Consider the following 22,731-nt stretch of genomic DNA (forward strand, 5'->3'; position numbering starts at 1 on the left):
TCTGGGCGCAAGTGGAGATGAGGCGCCATTTTCTGCAAGGAGGAGTGGAAGAAAGGTTCATACAAAAGAGGTCGATGTGTTGTATTCGGCCGATGGATTTAACTTTGCGATCAAACAGGCCTTTTATAAGATTCGGAATTCTTTTCTGCCGCTCCATCACCTCCAGGTATGGAACTACATGGCTCAGTTGGACGTCAACAAAGTGTCATTCTTCTTGGCCAGCGATCTCAACTTGCTTCGTGACGCCTCTGAAGTGGATGCCTACTTCACCGAACTTCTGCGCTTCTGCTCCAGAACATTGAATTGCTTGTGAGTGCACTCCATGCATCGCTTTTTAGGTGATCGTTTTACGGTGATGACTAAGTTTCTTCTGTCATGCTCTGCTGTCAGTTCATCAGTCGGCTGCATTTTTGATGCTAAGATACAGGGTCTGAAGATAATGGGATTCCTAGTCACTGCATTACAGCTGGCAAGGAGCGACCGCTGATCATGATGCGGCATCATTTTTCTTTCAATCCACATTGACATTTCAGGACTTCATGCCGGACACTGCCACAAAAATCGCGGAAAGAAAAACACAATGAGTGCGACAAGCGCAGTGAAAAAAAGTAAAATACCACTTGAACGAACTTCATTTAGACGAAGTATTCAGTTGTACGAACTTTTTTAAATTTCCCCGCTGAAGCTCAATTGAACGCTAGGCAAACGCCCTTCATTTTAACGAAATTCAATTGTTGCTCATATCAGTTCTACGAACATTTTCTATAGCGCCATCCTGTGTCTCCTACCTCATACTGGGCATTTCAACCAGAAAAACATGCACTTTTTGCTGAATATTTGGACGTTGAGAAACACATTAAGCTTAACTCGCTGTATAAACAAGCTTGTAGCCAGTGGAATCGCTAGCTAGCTTTACATGCTCCACAGTCATAGTCACAGACATCCACAGTCATGGTCACCCATACTTCAGCCCTGCAAAGCCTCTTAGCTCCAAGAAAGGCGTACGTATGCATGCTGGTTAATCGTGGTCTGCTGAAGGAATGATCTGCTTGGAGGAAATGAATGCCTCTGCTGCCCAGCAGACCGCTGTGCCGGACGAGGTTTACGCGGGAGCTTGCACACAGTGACTGAGGTGAAGACAACTTCAGTCCTAAGTTCAAAAGTGCTGCAAAAGATTACTGCATTACGAGTATAATATTTATTTCAAAACGGCAGGACGACAGAAATACAGGGCGAACACGAGCGCTGTTCGTCCTGTATTTCTCTCGTCCTGTAGTTTTACGCTAAATATTATACTCATGATGTCAGACTTGAACAAGTACAACATTTCACTCTTTTAAAGGTTACTGCATTCTTCGCTGCAAATGAGTGTAGGGACAAATTGAAATTGGGTCGAGATATGATGCAAACACCGGATGTTTCTTGGAGCTAATGGAAATAAGCTTCAGCGCACTTATTTCAGTTCAGCGAACTTTCACTTCAACAAAAATTTTCTCAAGGTCCCTTGAAGTTCGTTCAAGTGAAGTTACACTGTACACGCAATTGAACTAATACATGCAGACAAATAAAAAAAAAATAAGCAAAGCCACCATAAGGGGGCACAGTGCAAGTTGACAGTGCGCCATAAGCATTTTAAGCTTTAACAACTGCTCGGGGACATTAGGAAGTTGTGGATGATGCCTTTATGATCTTTAAATGCTCCCTATATCCCCCGTACTAAGAGTAGAAAGTGATATTTTTGCTGCAATGTAAATAAACAGCTTTCATCCGGACAACTTTGCCTTTTACTGCTGCCATTCAATTTCATTTCATAGTTTAGTGTACTACAGGCCAACTGTCAATACAGAAGGGAGTCGTTAAATTCGAAGTAAACTAAGTAGGAACAAGGAGTACAGGAAATAATAAAATATAGGCTTCTGAGCTCCTAATGGTGAAATCTTACATATGTAAGAATGGGGGGTTTATTCAGCAGATCAACAGGACTTGATCAGAAGGACTGAGCAGATTAGCGGCGAACACAGCGGCAGCGAACACAGTCAGATCCAGCACGCGCAGCGATCACGATGCCACTGACTGGCATGTTCCTTGTGCACTTCTTCCTCTTCACAATTACCCGCGGGACGAAGAGGAGACATCCTGACGACTTACGGCGTGAGCAAGACGGCAGGGTCGTAATAGGGTTTGAGGCGCTGGACGTGAACAATCTCGCGTCCGCGCCGGCGTAGATCATGGGACGGCTTAACAGGTTCCACCACATAATTAACCGGAGAGGTGCGCTCCAGAACACGGTATGGGCGATGGTATTTAGCAAGAAATTTTGAAGACAGTCCAGGGGCATTGGAAGGTATCCATAGCCACACAAGAGCGCCAGACGAGAAGTGCGGTGTCGAGTGTTGGCTGTCATGGTTGGATTTATGGCGGTACTGGGTGTTAGCCGTGAATGCGCGGGCGATTTGTCGACAGTGTTCCGCATGCTGGGCTGCTTGAGACGCAGGTGTATACTCTGATATGTCTGGCTTGTACGGGAGTATGGTGTCGATTGTAGCAAAGGGGTGATGGCCGTAGAGGACAAAAAAAAAGGAGAGAAGCCAGTAGTAGACTGCGTTGCGGTATTGTATGCGTACGTGACATACGGAAGGACGAGGTCCCAGTTTGAGTGGTTGGAGGAGACGTACATAGAGAGAATGTCGCCAAGGGTACGATTGAAACGTTCAGTGAGGCTATTAGTCTGGGGATGATAGGCGGAGGTGGATCTATGAATATTGTTGCACTTGGTGAGCAAGGCTTTCACAACGTCACTCAAGAAAACGCGTCCTCTGTCGCTGAGCAGCTCTCGAGGTGCACCATGGCGAAGAACAAATCGCTGTAAAATGAAGGAAGCTACTTCTGACGCTGTGGCAGATGGAAGTGCGGCGGTTTCTGCATACCTCGTCAGATGATCAACGGTTACGATAGCCCAGTGGTTGCCGGCCGCAGTGTAGGGAAGCGGCCCGTACAAATCAATGCCGACGCGGTCGAAAGGACGTGGTGGGCTGGGTAACGGCAGCAACTCTCCAGCAGAACGTTGAGGAGATGGCTTGCGACGTTGACAGGTGAGGCATGAGCGAACGTACTTGAGTACAAAGGTGTACATACCCCGCCAGTAGTAACGCAGCCGGAGACGAGTGTATGTCTTGAAGACGCCCGTGTGACCGGATTGTCGGTCAGCGTGGAAATAGTCACAAATTTGCGAACGTAGCTGCCGGGGAATAACTAGCAACCACTTGCGGCCATCTGCGCAGTAGTTGCGGCGGTAGAGGAGGTTATCACGAATGGCGAAGTGGGAAGCATGGCGGCGGAGAGCACGCGATGGAGAAGCAGCTGTAGGATTGGAGATAAAATCGAGGATAGAGTTTATCCAAGGATCTTGCCGCTGCGCTGACGGCATGTCATTGATGTGAAGCGATGGCGGGGAATCGTCGGAAGGGGAAAGGCTCGCGACCTCAGCTGTAAGGGGGCAGCGGGAAAGTGCATCGGCGTCGTGATGTTTGCGGCCAGAGCGGTAAACAACGCGGACATCATATTCCTGAAGGCGAAGAGCCCATCTTGCTAGTCTACCGGACGGGTCTTTCAGTGAGGAAAGCCAGCAAAGCGCATGGTGGTCCGTCACTACGTCAAAAGGGCGACCATAGAGGTAAGGGCGGAATTTAGTAAGAGACCAAATAATCGCTAAGCATTCTTTTTCAGTGCAGAGTAATTAGATTCAGCCTTCGTGAGTGTACGGCATAGGCGACCACGTATTCAGTATAACCTGCTTTGCGCTGAGCGAGCACAGCGCCTAGACCAATACCACTGGCGTCTGTGTGGACCTCAGTAGGCGCTGTGGGGTCGAAGTGACGTAGGACAGGCGGTGCCGTGAGGATGTGTCGTAAAGCATTGAAGGCATCGTCGCACGCTGGTGACCACGACGAAAGGTCGGAACTGTCGGACAGAAGTTCTGGCAAGGGAGCAGCAATGGAAGCAAAATTCCTAATAAAGCGGCGAAAGTAAGAGCACAGCCCGAGGAAGCTACGTAGATCTTTGATGGAAGTCGGTTTAGGAAAGGCTGTTACGGCACGAAGTTTGGCAGGGTCTGGAGATACACCTTCTTTGGAAACAACGTGGCCGAAAATGGTGAGCTGGCGGGCGGCAAAACGACATTTTTTCAAATTCAGTTACAGTCCGGCATCAGATAGGCAGGTCAAAACATGCTTCAGACGGTAGAGGTGTGTTTCAAAGTCACGAGAAAAGACGACAATGTCATCGAGGTAGCAGAGGCATGTCTTCCACTTTAGGCCACGCAAAATGGTGTCCATCATCCGCTCAAATGTTGCCGGAGCATTACAAAGGCCAAACGGCATAACTGTGAATTCGTACAAGCCGTCGGAAGTTACAAAGACAGTTTTGGCTTCCAAGGGGACTTGCCAGTACCCGGAACGTAAATCTAGGGAAGAAAAGAGTTCGGCGCCTTGCAAACAATCGAGAGCGTCGTCGATGCGTGGGAGAGGATAGACGTCCTTTCGCGTAATCTTATTAAGGCGGCGATAATTGACACAGAAGCGGATAGAACCATCTTTCTTTTTTACAAGGACAACAGGTGAGGCCCAAGGGCTGCTTGAGGGCTGAATCACGCCATTCTGGATCATTAGGTCGACTTGCTCTTCAATAGCCGGGCGTTCGGTTGCAGACACACGATAGGGGCGCTGTTGTAGTGTTGCGTGGGTGCCGGTGTCGATGTGATGAGTGACTGTAGAAGTTTGACCCAAAGAACTTTGATGAGAGTCAAAGGAGGAGCGAAAGTGATGTCGTAGGTTCAAAAGCTGAGTGCGCTGCTCTGGAGGAAGATCGGCATCGATGGAACGGAGGAACAAGTCTTTAGAGGGGGGAGCGGGCGCAGGTGAAGGGGGGGCTGAGCGCAGTCACGGCACAGTGCGGCGCGTCGTCAGGTTCCTCAGAGATCAGAAGAGATGCGATTGGCTGGATACTTCCGAGGCATTCGCCATGGCGCAAAGCAGTAGGGGAGTTAAATGGGTTAGAGACCCATAACATGGAAAGGCCAGCGGAAATAGCGAGCACTGCGTAAGGCAATGGAAGGCACTTGCGGCGCAGGAAAGTATGGGCTGGTGTGAAGAGAATGGTGTCATCGCTAATAGATGCACAAGCGACACGAACAAGCACTGAAGAGCAGGGAGCAAGGTCGATATCTTCGGCGACGAGGGCTTTAGCACCGGAATTTGATTGATCAGCTTCTGGTAAGGCATCGGGCACAGTCGAGAACCCCACTTCAGCTCGAGCACAATCGATAATAGCAGCATGACGCGACAGGAAATCCCAGCCTAAAATTACAGCGTGCGAGCAACTTGGCAGCACGACGAACTCAATCGTATAAAGGGAATTGTGGATAACTACTCGAGCGGTGCACGCTGCTAAAGGCTTGATATGCTGAGCGCTGGCCGTTCGCAACGAAAGTCCCGCAATTGGCGTCTTCACTTTCTTTAAAGTGTGACATAGTTTTGCGTCCATTACCGAAATCGCAGCACCAGTTTCAATTAGAGCCATGACAGCAACACACTCGACGAAAACTTCAATTAGGTTTGTCGGCGACAGATGAGGACTTGGGAAGTTCGACTGGGTCGCAGTTATCGCCTCAGGAACTGCGGCCTCTAGTTTTCCTCATGTGAAGCGTTCTGTCGCCGTCGCATCGGAGAGATAGAGCGGCGTCGCGGCGACGGTGAACGGCGGTCGGACATGGCTGAGCGGTCTGGGGAGAAATGAGGGCGGGCTGGAGGCTCAGTAGTCGCGGAATACTGAGGCGTCGGAGACCAGTATGCAGAACCATGACTAGGTGGTGCCGACACCGGGAGACGGTTGCGGCAATAACGAGAAATGTGTCCAGCAAGCCCGCAAGTGTAACAAATTGGCCGGTTATCCGTCGGGCGCCAGGGATTACGTGGTCTTGGAGCCGGTCTCATAAACTGCGCAGGTTCTCGCGCAGGCGCAGGAGGCGGCTGAACGTAGGCAGGTGGCGGTGGAGAATATGTAGGTGGCGGTCGGGCCGCAACAGCCGCATATGTTAACGGCGCTGTAACAGGCATGGGTTGAGGGGCTGGAGGAAGAGATTCAGCTACCTATTCTTGAATAATGTGGCGCAAACTGGGAGCTAGGTGTGAGGAAGGTTCTTGATGGCAGGATATAAGGGAGAGCTGTCGAGCAACTTCTTCCCGAATGAAGCTCTTAATTTGTGGCAGGAGCGCAAAATGTTCGCCTGCATCTGTCAGGGCAGCAAGGGACTCAGAGTGCATGGTGTTCGCGCGAGTTATGGCCCTTTGTTTCCGCAGTTCATCATAACTTTGACACAGTGTGACCACTTGCGCGACGGTGCGGATATCTCGAGCCGACAGCATCTGAAAGGCATCGTCATCGATGCCTTGCAGAATGTGCTTGATCTTCTCGGCCTCTGACATGTGTGGGTTAACGCGCTTGCACAAGTCGACGACGTCCTCGATATAGCTCATGAAATTTTCGCCAACTTGCTGAGACCGCGTACGCAAGCGCTGTTCAGCGCGGAGTTTCCTCACAGCTGGTCGGCCGGAAACTTCAGAGAAGCTGGCTTTAAACGCGGACCATGATTGAATGTCCACTTCATGGTTTCGAAACCATAGGTTTGCTACGCCGGTGAGATAGAAAATGACGTTGCTTAACTTTGTTTCCACGTCCCATTTGTTGTAAACGCTCACTCGTTCATAGGATGTGAGCAAGTCCTCGACATCGTGGTCGTCAGTGCCGCTGAAGATGGCGGGGTCTCGCTGGCGGAGGGAGCCGGGACAGATGATGGCCGAGCCAACTTGTACGGCTTGGTGGTTGACGTCCTCAGGCATCGCAGGAGGTGGTAATGTACGACTGCGGAGTTGCAGGGCGAGAGGATAGATCTTACCCAGCACCTTCACCAAATGTAAGAATGGGGGGTTTATTCAGCAGATCAACAGGACTTGATCTGCAGGACTGAGCAGATCAGCGGCGAACACAGCGGCAGCGAACACAGTCAGATCCAGCACGCGCAGCGATCGCGATGCCACTGACTGGCATGTTCCTTGCGCACTTCTTCCTCTTCACACATATTAGATTTTAAAACGGCACTGAGCTTCAACGGCAGCTTTAATCCTGTGTTATTTTTATATCAATCAGTTTCTATGTTGTATTTGTGTCTTGCTAATATTTTCCTGGCTGCAGTATATCGTTTACAAGAGAGAGTCCTCAGAACTGAAGGATAGCAGTGCCCTGCGGTGAGCCCAGTGCCTAAGCCCCCTTGTGAATGCAAGAAATGTTCACTGAGGCTTGTTTAGTTTACGCGGTTTAACGTCTCGAAGCGAGACGCCGTAGTGGAGGGCTTCGGATATTTCGACCAACTCGGGTTCTTTAATGTGCATTGACATTGCCGAGTATACGCGTGCTTTGGCTTCGCTGCCATCAAAAAGCAGCTACCAAAGCTGAAATTTGATTCCGTGTGTGCGGGTTCATCACTTGTGCACTCTTACGCCACCGCAGCCAGGTAGTGAGGCTCGCAGGCAAGTCTTTTCCTTCATTTCGTCTTACCATAGCTTATACATTTGCCTTCACAATTGCGGTCCTAAGACTTTTGACCAGAGGTAGTGATTTTTACTGGAAAGCCTATTGCCATAGCAACTCAGGCCCGAAGGCGTCACAAACTGCCATACCTGAATCCTTTAGTTTTTCAATGCTGCTTGGAATCTTAGCTTATCTGTTTTTTTTTTTAATTCTGTAAACGTTTTTTTAGAGATCAACATGATTTGAAAAAATCGTGCTCAACAATTGGACTATCATGTCGGCGTTGCCAACACAGTGAGACAGGTCGTTATGCACAAAATTACTGCCTTTAAATATTTTTTCATCACGAGAAAGCCTGTGCGCGACGTCGCATGAAGGTTCAGATCTGTGACCGACTATAGAGATCTCTGTATCCACTGCATAATGCGGAAATTACATAGCGTCTTTTTGTCCAGCTGTCATTTGAAGCACGTCGCGGCGTCACCCTCTCAAAGGAACTTCGTTTATGAATGCCCTCCCTTAGTGCTGTATATTAAGCCTTACTTTTGTAGCTCTTCATATTAACTCCACAGGAAACGTACTCCTACTGTCCAAGTTTTATGCGCATCCTCCGGCGTATCGACCTGCGAGAAACAAGTTCAGCGCTCAGTAGATTAACAAGCAACATGGGCAGACAGAAACGAAATTCAGACTCTTCATGTAAAGATCACTGGTGTTCTTGGTTAAACGAGGCTTGCGAACGAATCCCACGCTTTATCTTAATCACAGTGCATTAAGAGTAAAACAAGAGTGCAAATATAAAGGCATTATTGTTAACGGTAAAGTGCCATTTCTCTTCCAGAAATGTACTAAAGAAAGCCTCTCAACCTTTGAAATTTTCCAATAATCCTTTCACGAAAACACCGTGCAGTTGACAGGACATGCCTTTTAGGGGTTTACCGCTAACACAATACAACGTTTGTATGGTATATGTGTTTGCAAAGCCTTCGCACCTAAAACGACTAGACCCAGTGCCCCAGCTTTGGCTTGCGTCTTCAATCCAGGGCATACGTAACATCACCTATAAGCAGTCTATATTGAAATAAATAGCCATTTCGTGATAGAAGATCCATGCTTGCATGTTCACATATCCCTAAAATTCTATCGCTGCCGACAGACCTCTGTTATCTCCTAGTTTGCAAATAAGTGAAATAGCGAAGCACAAGATAAAACACAGTGCATGCCACATTGACTCCCTCAGCGTAATCAGCGCACTAAGCGGCACAGACGTAGAAGCACGAGATATATTACCTAACGTAACACAAGGAGACATTATTAGGTTCTGGTTAATACCTAGCCACTTTGGAATGAACGGCAATGAGAGAGCTGATGCATGTGCCGGAGCAGCCGTAATGCTACACTAGAGAAGGTAAATATACCAAAGTTTGTAAGCAAAATTGCGGGTTTCATGCCATAACGATGGTAACAACAAACTACATCTAGTGAACCCATTGATCGAGAAGAGAATATCACCTAGTCATCAAAAGAGTTTAATAAAATTTTATGTCACTTTCGTGTAGGTCTCACGTTTTTGACACACTTCAATCCTGCAAAAGAAAATGAGCTGTTTACGTGACTTTTCCCACATGCCTGGACTGCACGCATTTGTTTTAATGCTACCCCTTAGTACCACATTTTATGCCGCGGGCAAACGTAGCACCATAAATGACTAAATATTAGTTGGTAGGTAACATAGGCGTGCAGTGATTTGGCGACTTGTCCTGTGACGCCACGAGGCCGCATGACCTGGCTGTGTTTGCTGAATCTTTACGGAGCGCGAGATGGAAATCGAACTCTCGATACTCTGAGTGAGAGGCCCAACTTCTAGGCGCCGCAGGCGCGCTCGTTTTGTAGGTATTGGCTAAACCGGGTTGTTGATATCTCTTTCTAAGGGTTTCACAAAATGTTGTAGTTCACGACTGTACGCTAGTAGCATGTGTGCGATAATAAAGGCACTATAAATAAAGGGTTAATTACTGATCGAATTTTGATTTTTTAGCACGCGGACAAAAATGCCGAAAGGGAGGGGCGAACGAGAGCCATTATCCGTGTTTCTTCATGACCTTAAAAGGCACATAAAACAATACTTGCTCTATTGTTCTAGTGGAATAAATCCGTAGAGGCGGTCTTTATGAGTATCACAGCCAAATTGAAAAGCTTTGCTTGGAGCTTAAATTTACAAATAATTTCTAACAAGTGCTTCTAGCAACCGCTCGCCACCGATTACGGGGACAAGTTAGCCCACGCGAACCTTTTATACGATTAAAAAACTCCCAAATGACGTCACCGGAGCTAGATTCGTGCGCCACTCTGGATGTTCCCAAAAGACGCGGACGGAACGGGACGTGGAGGGGCTACATTATGGCCTGTGTTTTATATTTTTTTCTTCCCATGCGGCGTGCTTTGAGAAGCGAGAGAAGAGAATCTTCGTTGTTGGTTTTAATCACGCTAGCTTAAAATTTTTTTTGTGTTGCGACGAAGACTAATTATATATGTGTTACTCGTGTGCGTTTTATAATCTTATTAAATAGCTTCTTATGGGCCCTTTAAAGCCTGGGCTTGTGTCCTCAGAATTTTGTGTTCATGTAACTGTTTCCGTTTCATGCCAGGAGCCAATTAGCACTGCAAAACAATGAACGCGCCTCTATTTTACCAAGCTCTCCTTGAGTAATTCGATTTGAATGTATCATTGTGAGTTCAGATATACCTTCTTGACAATGGTAATGCATGCTTTTATGGCACTCGTTTCCGTACTTGGATTCCACACTCAAGTCGTGGCGATGGCTTGGTTTTGTCTCAGTGGTCTGACGTACCGAACTGACTGAGGCAATGGTGTACACCAAAGCGGATGACGGCGGATTCTTTCTCTCAGCCAGGGATACTTGACGTGCCCTTACAGCGCACAGTGCATTGGTGTCTTGCACTGTTATAAAACGTCGTTATAAAAACGCGATCATCACAGCTGAAATTGATTAAGGGTCTCCCGGTTTAGTAGCCAATTACCCTAACCACTGAGTCATTAGAGGGCCAAATAATGACAAGGTTCAATTGGAGGGCGACAGAAGCGCCAAGATGCACCGTCTCCTGTAGCTTCTAGGTAACGACTGCGCCATATAACATACAGCGGTGATGAGCACTGGAGTGATTTTTGAAGTCCTCCCGCAAAAGGTAATTTCGCAATAACGATCGTTTTGCCCTTTTCCTCCCATTATGAGGTATCTGCATCAGCGACGGGGCTTACGGATGCGTATCGTGGGTGACCTGGACCTGCTTCCCGAAGAGGTGCAGGTCAAGATGGCGCAGGTGGAGGCTGGCACTTCTGGCGGAAGCGGGTGAGAAGCCTCTAAAGCCTCTATAACAACGTCATTTACTTTTCGCAAGGGGAACAACTTCGCTATGTTGTGCTCACTCGCGACTGCCGCCCCCGCTTGTATCAGGAGGACGGTTACGTGGACTTGGGTGAAATCCGATAGCTGAGTCGATCTGCTTCAGAGTTGTGTATTGAGGCATTTAAAGCACCTATGCAAATCACAAGCTTCGAAAATACCTATACTAAAGTGCGTATCACCGCAGGGGGGCTTTTAACCCGGTCGATGGCAGTCGAGTCTAACTGGTTGAGCAAGAAAGAAGTCGCACAAGGTTGACATCTTTGGGGAAGGGATGTGCACGGTAGGGAAAAAGGTCTTAGGAATGAAAATCTGCACGACATCGCCTACATTAAACACCAAGTACATATCTGAATATTTCATATATTCTTCGTAATCAGCCCTTTTCAGCGTTGCCCTAATATATATTCATTTTTATTTCGCAGCGTAGGAACGTGCGTCTTGTGCATGGCCTACACAAGCAAGGTTGGCATGAGGAAGATGGCACATGTTTTCGCAAAGGCTGTAAAAGCGGGCGCCCTGAAATCTGAGTAAGTGAACAGAAAGAGACAGGTAGATGAAACCACAGTTGTAACCACTATGCAGATGGATGAATTCGCATAAGTGGATAGATATATGTGTATGAGGAAGGCAAACAAAATATATACAGGTGAACGTATTGGTTTAATAACAATAATAATAATTGGTTCATACGAAGAGAAATGCGTAGTATCTGTCACACTTGCTGCTGTAGACACCTGAACCGCGCCGTAAGGGAAGGAAGGAAGGTGGGAGTGAAAGTGGAAAGAGAGAAAGAGGAGCCGTAGTGGAGGGTTACGGAGTAATTTCGACCACCTGGGGATCTTTCACGTGCGCTGACATCGCACAGCACACGGACGCCACTTCGTTTCGCCTCCATCGAGACGCAGCCGCCGAAGTCGGGATCGAACCCGGGTACTCCGGCACAGCAGTCGGGCATCTTACCACTGCACCACCCCGGATCGGGGGCAGTTACGCAAATAGCCGTATCTCTTGACATAACTGCAAAACAAAATGAACAGACCTATGTTCATTTTGTTTTGCAGTTATATCAAGTGATACGAAATTGACGTAACTTCCCCCGATCGGCGGTAACTTTACATGAAGCTGAAAAGAAAAGTACACGATATCCATGGAATCTGAACCCATACCGTCTAGGTGCGATTATTTGTCTCTTTATAAATATGAAGCCTACTGCCAAAACTAAATATCATCTGGAAAGCGTCCATGTTTCATACGTACAGTAGCGGACTGAATGGCGCGAAGCACGCGTTCGACGTTTCTCGAAGAAAAAGGCCGGTAAGCTGTGTTTATGCGGAAGCGAAAAAGTGGCACCCCCAATTCCGAATTTAATACATCGCTCAATTTTGAATAGAAGGCTCTAAGGCATGAGCTGGACCGCTGAGTCACAGTACTCCTTATAATTTCGACCGTAACGTTACATGGCCTGCTGCTCTAAGCAACTATCTTTTGTTTTTGACATTTGGATGACTTAATGAAAGGCATAGCTGTTTAGTGACTTTGATAATTCGATTGTGTGCGGTAATTGGAGTAAGGTACCGAAGAACTATTACGCGCAACCGGTCCGTCCATGAAGCAGTTGTAGCGGCTACAGTGGTCACATTTCGCGATGAAAGGGTGAATCTATAGCCTATAGCTGAACCCAATGATTTGGGCATGCTTCGTGACAAAGGACGCTCATTCGCAAGAAGTATCGACTGAAGACAGCTTTTGTACTACGCAGTGCGTGCGCGAGCCCGCTGCTGTTTCACCGTGTTTGTTTTTGCGTTGTGTGAACATTTTTTGCACCATATAAAGAGCTGACTGCACTGGCAATACCAGTTGCAAGTTCATGCTGTGCTCTTGTGGGTGTTCTTTCACCAAATACCGACTATCATTATCGCCCATTAAAAATAGGCGACTTGTGGTGAAATATAATTAACATGTAGGTGGAACGGAAGGTAAATGTTGTAATTATGCGAGTTTCTTAGTAACCCCTTTCCTTCATCTGTGACACAATGACAGCATAGCTTCAAGAAAGAATCGTATTGGTTCGGGCATTAATTGCGCATAGCCTGCGTAGGAAAGTCCGGATTTCTGGGAAGTCACTTTATTGGCAAGTGGTGAATATTTTATATTAGTCTTAAGTGCATACTAATGGAAATGGTCTGAATAGCCAACGCGTAGCAAAATCTTGCTTTTAATGTTTGTCCACCGCTTACACTTGGTAGTGATGACTGCCCAGGAAAAAGATGGGGCGCGTTTTTGATAATAAAGGGCAAAAAAGCCACCGAGAGGTAGTCTTGGTTTATTACTTTTCATTAAGCAAGGTTAAGTAATGCGAAAAGAACTGCGCTTATAAACAGATGTCAATAAAACAGGTGCTTGTCGCGAATTCCTGGGTATGAAGCCGAAGTCGACTTCCCCTGCATGGGATCATCGGACATCGGGCCTTTTGTTCCCCACCTTGCCGGCCATTCATTGTTTCGCTACCGAAAGGTCCGGTTACTGAACATTGCCGGTTGCGGAAAGTTTTGTGAGAGGACATTGTAGGCATCAAGACGTCAAATATCGTGATGGGCGAACACTTCGAAGAAAGAGTACGTTCGAATGACAAAGCGCTCGGTCATATTCAAGAATGTATCGATGTTACAGTGTACTGCGCGCCAATTTCTCTTGCCTCTGCAATTCTGAAACTACTGGATGTCATAGCACGCGGCCTATGCAGGGACATCACTCCAGAGCTAATCGAAGACTACTTGGCCCTTTGTGAGACTCCCGAGACGGAGCTGTGGTTTCGGAGCTCGGGCGAACAACGTTTCAGTGTATTCTTGACTCTGCAAAGCGGCTACTCCTACATGCACATCGAACAAAAACTGTGGCCAACTTTGCAGTTTTGGGACTGGGTCCGGGCCATAGTCAGCTTCCAGCTACATTGGCCATCGATTAAGGTATGTGCGCGTATTACTGTCGACTCTGCCGTTATAAATCTTCTAACAAAAGAATGGGATTGCATACATTATCTGTTACTTGGCGAATACTAAAACATTCAGCGGGGTTCCCACAAGTGTTCTGGGAGTACTGAGCAGCTGTAAGTGCATTAGAAGTTGGTTGAGACTGGCGATGTTATGTTTTATCACCATCCAATTTAAGTGGTATGAGCGATCGGTCACAATTATAGAAGCAAAGAAAACAAAACCGAATTCATTCGCAAACTGAAATATTTTTAGGAAATTGAAACCTGTGTCGCACTGCTTGTTTCATTTTGTGCATTCCCCATGGTATTATTCGTATAGAATGTTCTTCCCCCTCCATGTTTTCCATGCCATTCCTTCTGAGGCCTGTAGTGAATGGGAATAAATAAATAAATAAATAAATAAATAAATAAATAAATAAATAAATAAATAAATAAATAAATAAATAAATAAATAAATAAATAAATAAATAAATAAATAAATAAATAAATAAATAAGTAAGTAAATAAATAAATAAATAAATAAATATATAAATAAATAAATAAATAAATAAATAAATAAATAAATAAATAAATAAATAAATAAATAAATAAATACATGAATAAACAAATAAATAAATAATGTGGGGCCATCTATGATCGCAGCTTCTCATCTACACACTGTATCATGTACTCTGTCCGGTAGAGTAATTTATGTAACCGCTGTTTACTTCTCCGATATTGCACAATTTGTTGAACACCAAATGTGCCACGAAGCAGAACTGCCAATGCGCTCTCTTAAAAGGATAACTCCGAAGGCTTTTTGACATTCAAATATCCTAGTAAAAATCTTACTGTAGGTTCTTCTCTCCATCGTGACGTATTCTACAAAATTTGGGGACCGTGCAATGACTCATTCGAGCGCAACGCGACTTTAAAATATGCAGTTTTCATAGCCTAAGCCGAGTCTATCTCTACGGGCAACACTGCGTTTCTGCCGTCACAAAGGTTATACCGACGTTACTGCCCACTTCTCGTATGCTTATGAAATTGTGAGGCTTATATTGCACTACCTCCGACATTTTATGCAATGCTTCATGATTTCCATACTTCATTTACACCATCCAACACATGAACGGGTGTTTTTCTAATACTGTGTGTGATGTCACCATTTCGTCAACTGGTACGTTGTTTCTGGCAATGGAAGCAGTTTCAGTTTCGATTTGATGTATGTGCTTTTTAAAAATAGTTCTTTTGTAATTTCGGAAAACGGTTTTTTGTGTTGGAGTCAGGATATGCTGTGGAGTGCGATTCAATCAAAAACACAAAATGATGAAAAAACCGCCGGAGTTGCCCTTTCTGGACATAATCAGTTGGAGGGTACTATGAAAGCGACGGCGTTAGGACGTTATATGAAGGGAAGAATACCATGACTTTTGTCAGTTTAGTAGACTTTGAGAGGATGATAAGGATTAAAAAAGTGAAGGAAAGACAATTTGGAATCCCAAATGGGGCTGGCATTCGAAGTAGCGTTGAACTTGCATTTGGATGAAAATTGTAAGTTTAGTTGGAATCGTAAAACTTTGCGAAGGGTGAGAGATGGAAAGTGAACTTAGATTTGAATTGGGTTGTGTTGGGTGCTTAAACCACACTCAAAATTATGATGTGAAGTAGAACTAGAGAAATTATAGAAAAACATTTGGATCGCAGTTATAGTAATAAAAAAAAAAACGAATCAAAATGAGAAAATATGCGGAAAATAACTTGCCAGTCTGAAACTTTAACTGCAATTAGTATCAAGGAATTCAATTAACCAATGCAAATCATTCAATTTAGTTCAAAACGAAATCATTCAAGAACATCGCCTAACGCATTTCGCGGCACATGAAACGAATCGCTCGCCCGGTATTTTTTCTCTCCGAATACAATGTAGACGAACTTTGGGTGATCTGGACCCGCATATCACGTAAAACTGCTCGGTTGCAGAACTTACAAAAATTACGAGGGGACTTTAGCGACTAAAGTAATGAAAGGCAAAAGCGTGAGTGCCGCATTCTGCTACGCAACTGGCACTGATTAGTAATTAATAATCATTATCAGGAATTAGTTATTCAATTGTTTCAGTTCAGTTCAGTTCAGGCGTTCAGTCGTGTCCGACTCTTCGTGACCCTATGGACCATGTCACGCCACGCTTTCCGGTCTCTCACTATCTTCTTAACATCACATAGCTTCATCTGCAATGCCTCGAGAATGCCATCTAACCATCGCGTTCGCTGCCTACCCCTTCTCCGGTGACCCTCAACCTTTCCCGACATCAAATCTTTCTCCAGCGACTCCTCTCTTCTCATCAGATGACCAAAGTAGCTGAGCTTTAACTTTAGAATTTGACCCTCCAATGAGCAGTCAGGGTTTATGGTCGACAATATCGACTGATTTGATCTTCTGGCAGTCCAAGGAACTCTTAAGAGTCTTCGCCAGCACCACAATTCAAACGCGTCAATTCTTCGGCGGTCAGCCTTTTTCACAGTCCGACTCTCGCATCCATACATCACAACTGGAAAAACCATAGCACGGGTTATACGGATCTTGGTTGGCAGACTAATGTCTCTGCTCTTTACTAGGCGGTCAAGGCTAACCATTGCTCTCTTTCCCAGAAGCAGGCGTCTCCTAATTTCATGGCTGCAGTCTCCTTCCGAGGTAATCTTGGCGCCCAAGAACAGAAAATCTGTCACAGCTTCCACTTCTTGTCCATTGATGCTCCAGGACTTGATAGGGCAAGACGCCATGATCTCCGTCTTTTTAATGTTCAGTTTAAGCCCAAACTTCTCACTCTCTTCTTGTACGCGCATCAGAAGTCTCTTGAGTTCCACTTCACTTTCTGCCATTCAAGTGGTATCATCCGCATATACGTTTTCCAGCAATCTTCACTCCAGCTGAAGACTCCTCCAGACCGGCCTTCCTCATGATGCACTCTGCATATAGGTTAAATAGGCAGGGCGACAGTATGCAGCCTTGCCTCACCCCTTTCTCAATCGGAAACCAATCAGTAAGACCATGCCCAGTTCTGACTGTGGCCTCTTGCCCTTCATAAAGGTTCCTGAGGAGGCAGATGAGGTGAATTGGAACTCCCATCTCTTGGAGAGCTTGCCACAATCTGCTGTGATCTACGCAGTCAAACGCTTTCGCATAATCAATAAAGCAGAAGTAAATGGGTTTCTGGAACTCTCTTGCTTTTTCCATGATCCAGCGAAGGTTGGCAATTTGGTCTTTAGTTCCTCTGCCCTTGCGAAACTCAGCTTGCACGTCTCCCGATCCACATACTGCTGCAGCCTACCTTGCAGGATTTTTAACATCACCTTGCTAGCATGCGAAATAAGCGCGATCGTGCGGTAGTTGGAACAATCTTTGGTACTGCCTTTCTTTGGAATGGGGATGTAAACTGACCTCCTCCAATCCTGTGGCCACTGCAGGGTTGTCCAAATCTTTTGACATAATGTATGCAGTGTGTTAACAGCGTCGTGGTTGAGGTTTTGAAGCAACTCAGCTGGAATACCATCAATTCCGCTAGCTTTGTTCTTAGCAAGGCTGGCTAAGGCCCATTCAACTTCACTCTTCAGGATGCCCAGCTCGAGATCAGTAATCACAACCGTCCTATGTTGGGTTTGCACATCCGGGTCCTTCTTGTACAGTTCTTCTGTGTATTCCTGCCACCTCTTCTTTATCTCTGAGGCTTCAGTGAGGTCCTTGCCTCGTTTGTCCTTTATCACGCCCAGCTTAGCAGAGAAGCTTCCTTTGATATCTTTGATTGTCTTATACAGAGCTCTTCTGTTCCTTAATTGGCTGTTGTCCTCAACTGCTTGACACTGTATGTTCAGGAAGGCATTCTTATCTCTCCTTGCTATTTTCTGAAAATCCGCATTGAGAACCTTGTATCTTTCTCTTTCCCCCATACCTTTTGCCATCCTCCTTTCCTCAGCTATTTGCAAAGCCTCTTCAGATAACCAGTTTGCTTTTTTGCATTTCTTTTGCTTTGGAACTACCTTAGTAGCAACTTCTTGTATTATATTACGAACATCAGTCCACATCTCTTCGGGCTCTTTGTCTTCTAGATATAATTCTTGAAATCGATTCCTCACTTCCACAGCATATTCTAATGGAATTTGATCCAGATCATACCTGAAAGGCCTTCTAGTTTTCTGCGTTTTCCTCAATCGAAGCTTAATTTTGGCAACAAGAAGCTGATGATCGGTGCCACAATCGGCCCCAGGCCTTGTTTTTACTGCTTGTATAGCGCTTCTCCATCTCTGCCGGCAAATAATATAATCGATCTGATTCCTGTACAGACCGTCCGGTGAAATCCATGTGTACAGGCGCCTCTTGTGCTGTTGAAAATGAGTATTCGCTATGGTCAGGTTGTTTTCTTGACAGAACTCTACTAGCCTCTGCCCAGCTTTATTTGGCTCACCAAGACCAAACTTGCCTGTAATTCCGGATATTTCTTCACTCCCGACCTTAGCATTCCAGTCTCCTATGAGAAAAACGACGTCTGCTGATGGGGTGCGGTCTAAAAGGCATTGTAGGTCCGCATAAAATCTCTCAACGTCAGCTTCTTCAGCAGCAGTGGTCGGTGCATAGACTTGGATAACTGTTATGTTGAAAGGGTGACCTTGGATCCGAAGTGAAATCATTCGGTCGTTTTTGGGGTTGCACCCTAGCACTGCTTTGCCCATTATTCTGTTTACTATGAGAGCGACCCCATTCCTTCTCTTGGATTCGTGCCCACAATAAAAGACATAATGGTTGCCGGAGTTAAATTCTCCCATTCCGGTCCACTTGAGCTCGCTGATACCCAAGATATCAATGTTCAATCTGTCCATTTCTCGCTTGACGATATCCAGTTTACCTTGCGTCATAGATCTTACATTCCATGTTGCTATGTGATATATCTCCTTGCAACATCGGACTTTCCGGTCGCTTCCCGACACATCCACAACTGAGCGTCCTTTTGGCTTTAGCCCAGCCGCTTCATTCGTCCTGGAGCTACTAGGAAACGCCCTTTGTTCATCCTCAGTAACATGTGGGACGCCTTCCAACCTGGGGGGCTCATCTTCCGGCGCCATATTGATAATGGTATTGTGACTGGCCATAGGGTTTTCTTGGCAGAAAATACTGGAGTGGGTTACCATTACCTTCTCCAGTGAATCACATTTTGTCATAACTCTCTGCCGTGACCTGTCTATCTTGGGTGGCCCTACACAGCAGAGCTCACGACTTCATCGAGTTTCGCAAGCCCCTCCGCCACGACAAGGCAGTGATCCATGACTGAATAATTAAGTAGATAATTGATTAATTACTTAATTGATTCGACGATTATTACTTAATTGACTAATTACCCAGTTAGTCTTTTATTAGTAAATACTTTTTCAATTAGTCGTTAATTAGTGATTAATCATTGATTAACATATGACTATTTAAGGAACGCATTCGCGCATACTGTGGTAGTTAGTGCCTGTGATTGGTCATGACCTCTGACGTCATCCCGCCTCGGCCAATCAGAACCGCCGCAAAAGCGGGACACCTTTTGTCCACGACAGCATGAACCATTTAAGGCTTTCGCCTTAATAACGAGGGCCGGTTTGGAAGCGCCGTAAAAGTTGCGCCAGAGTTCTGAATAAGGGCCATTCAGTGACGGCATGTACTTGAGCGCATGGATATGAGATGGGACCACCTTGTTGCCGACGCAGTTTCTGCGAAAGAAATATGCTATTCCTCTAAGTGTAAACGAAAACGTGAAGTGTTGGTGGCTATGCTTTGCAGAAACAAAGACTTAACACTTAAGCTCTGCCTTAAAGGTATGATGCGACACCCTTCATTGGTCCTATCATCGGATAGCTTTGCAGACCCTTTTTCGTGAGCATGCACTATAATACTTGTGTTGTAACGTGGGACCGAATTCCCGAAAATGTGGACGAGAGGGTGTGTTAAAAACACTCGCCGCCAGGCGAACGCCGGCGCTGCGCCGGAGCCGATTGCGTCCGCGTCTTACACACAACTTGTGTAGTCAATAATCCCTTATTTACTTAGTTATTTTGTCCAACCTACTAATAACCACAAAGCTATGAACTCTCATGGCCGCGTGGTCCAGGGGGATTGTGTGCGATTCGAAATCCAAAGATTACGGAGCGGAGGCGGGGACTCTATATTCCCATGTGAAATTTCGGATTAAACACTTATGAGATTCAATAAATGATTATCGATTATTGTTTCAATATTTCATAACCTCACATCGTGGCACATCCAACAATTGCAGAAGCGTGGTGATCTGGGATAATTAACGTCATTTCTAGACTTTTCCCTTCCCGTAATTTTAGTAATTCTATGCAGGAGAACTACGGAAGCTCGATCACTGCGTGGGCACTATGCATCGAATTAACTGGGATATGTCCTTTCGTGGTTAGGTACTCTCAAGTGCGGCGAGAAATGTACCCTGCACTGGAGTGACATGTGCATTCTTTCTTCTTCTGGCGCCAAACATAGATGGTGAGAGACAAACACCGAAAGATTCAGAAGCCCGGCAACGACCGCCTAGAGTTCACCGAAGCGCTGCTTCGTCAGCGTACCTTCCTAAGGAACGCCGAAATGGAGAGAATGGCCTACATCTACAGATATTGCTCGGCCTGTGAGAATCCTGATCCATCGTCATTGGCTTCCAGTTCTGGTTGTAAAAGGACTGGCTAAGCGACGGGTGTGCCGTAGAATTTGACAGCGAGCCCCATTGCTCCAATTCCACGCCCGTGTTCAAAAGCTGCGGATAAATCAGCAAAGTATTGAAAGTGTTATTCACGCATATGTAATCACTGCTTTAACACTGTTGCACCAGTTTAAGTTCAGTTTGGACAGCTAGAAGACAGCTCTTAAATAATCGTGAATTAAGCGATAATCAATAAAATGACAGTGCGCCGTACTATGACCATTGCCTTTCTACCATTGCGTCTACTTTTTCATTTGAATAAAGATTTAATACTGAGCCAGGTACAGTGGGAGCAGGCGTTCAGTAATTACGTACACTCTGTCTTCCCCTATACAGGCCTTCAATTTACTTTGTGAAGAGTAGGTGTCTGTAAATCACTCTCGATTGAAATTCTGCCCGCAGCGCTGGAATCGATGGACTCTACCCCACTCTAGCTCGTGGCACAACCATGTAATGGCGTCATTTCTTGAAAATCGTTGGTAAGGGTTGCGACTAGAAGCTGCGCTATCCTAGTTCTGTGTAGATGCGTTAGCTGCATTGAAAGATATGTAATTTACTCACCATCCACCGTTGTGATGCATCATAACCCATATAGACGGGACTGAGACGGGCACCTGTTGACTACGTAAAGAAGAAGCAGTTCCGTGTAACCAACATCGTGTTTTTGCACGTGACAACATACGGTATGATCTCCCCACAGGGGGAACTTCTTAAAGCAGTAGTTTGCACGTACTGTGCGACACCATGAACCCCGGGCACCGACACTTAGCCATGCGAGGCATCGCCGTGTCTTGGGAAAGGGGATGCTGGTTGTTGGGTCAATGCTGAGTGTTTGGACCTTTACGGCTGCTCGGTGGAGGCAACGCAGCAATTTGGCCCATGCTTCCCATAGACTGCAAGTCCGGACCGACTCACCCTGGAGAAATCAGCAGTCGCCTTTCCTGTCCTCCTCTCCAGCTTTCACTTTCCTATCTTCTTTCTTTCAACTGTCCTGTCTTCTACCTTCTTCGTTTCTTCTTGCTTCCAGGCGGTGAGAGTTAACCTGAGTAGCTAACTACCTTGAGGCACGTCATATGGTGTTATAGTTATGATGTAGGACTGGCGTGGGCAGGGCATTGTTTTTCATTCTGTGGTGGGTGGCTGGCACTGAAGACAAACAGTGTACTATTTTATGGCTTTTTGTTTTCTAAAACAGCTTATCGCCTTTCCAAGAAAAGGCGGACCGAAAGTACTGCCCCATATTGTTTTTCAAAAATTGAAACAGGCTTTCCTAAAGTATCATGATCTTCATCGTAATACCAATATAAAACCAGCCCGACTATTGTCCTCATTCTTAGCGTCCAAATTTCTGACAGGTGCCAAGGCTACAAAGTAATCAAACTAGTCAGTGGTGACTAATTCGTTGCCGTCCAAAACAGTGCTCAATACACAAAGGTTGTAAACCTTACGTCTACTGGGGATATGGCAGTCTCCGTAACAGACCGCAGACCCCTCAGCACAAATCATTGTGTAATATCTGAAATGGCCTTCCTAAGTCCTACTGAGCAAGAAATGCATGCAGGACTAGCTGACAAATAAGTAACAAATGTTCACCGAAGCGATATCAAGAAGATGCTGAAAATACTTCCTAAAAGCCTGGTCCTGACATTCAACTCGGGTGAATTACCTGAATCAACCGCAGTCGGGTACATAAATATTCAGTTAAGTCCTTACATTCATAGCCCGCGCTGATGTTTTAATTGTCAGATATTGTCGGGGTCCACGGTAGTGTTTATTTTCTTCTTGATTGAGGTTGGTTGTGAAGGATACAACGAAGACTGAGATTGCAACAACGAAAACTTTTGTGTATCAGAATAGCACGGTCAGAGTGAAGGCGGAAAAGGTTTATAGAATACCATTACATGGAGCCGCCTGAGCTCTCTCAGACACTCACGACGATAACCCTTAGATTCTCGACAACAGCTATTTTTAATCAATCGCCTGGTCGCCGATTCGGCAGT

General features: G+C 45.9%; 1 protein-coding gene across 1 annotated transcript in view; it reads left to right on the forward strand.

The window, feature by feature from the left end:
• Positions 1-20,927, forward strand: part of LOC146193468 (dehydrodolichyl diphosphate synthase complex subunit DHDDS-like) — a 34,113-nt gene extending 13,186 nt beyond the window's left edge. Inside the window, exons 3-7 of the mRNA XM_084600557.1 lie at positions 167-309; positions 10,839-10,955; positions 11,435-11,539; positions 13,756-13,978; positions 20,518-20,927. Coding sequence (XP_084456683.1) covers positions 167-309; positions 10,839-10,955; positions 11,435-11,539; positions 13,756-13,978; positions 20,518-20,718 — 789 coding nt within the window. The 3' untranslated portion in view covers positions 20,719-20,927. The remainder of the gene's footprint in view (positions 1-166; positions 310-10,838; positions 10,956-11,434; positions 11,540-13,755; positions 13,979-20,517) is intronic.
• Positions 20,928-22,731: the final 1,804 nt, after the last annotated feature.

Source organism: Amblyomma maculatum, chromosome 4, assembly GCF_055883805.1.
Source record: "Amblyomma maculatum isolate TAMU_Amacu chromosome 4, ASM5588380v1, whole genome shotgun sequence".
NCBI classification, from domain to species: domain Eukaryota; kingdom Metazoa; phylum Arthropoda; class Arachnida; order Ixodida; family Ixodidae; genus Amblyomma; species Amblyomma maculatum.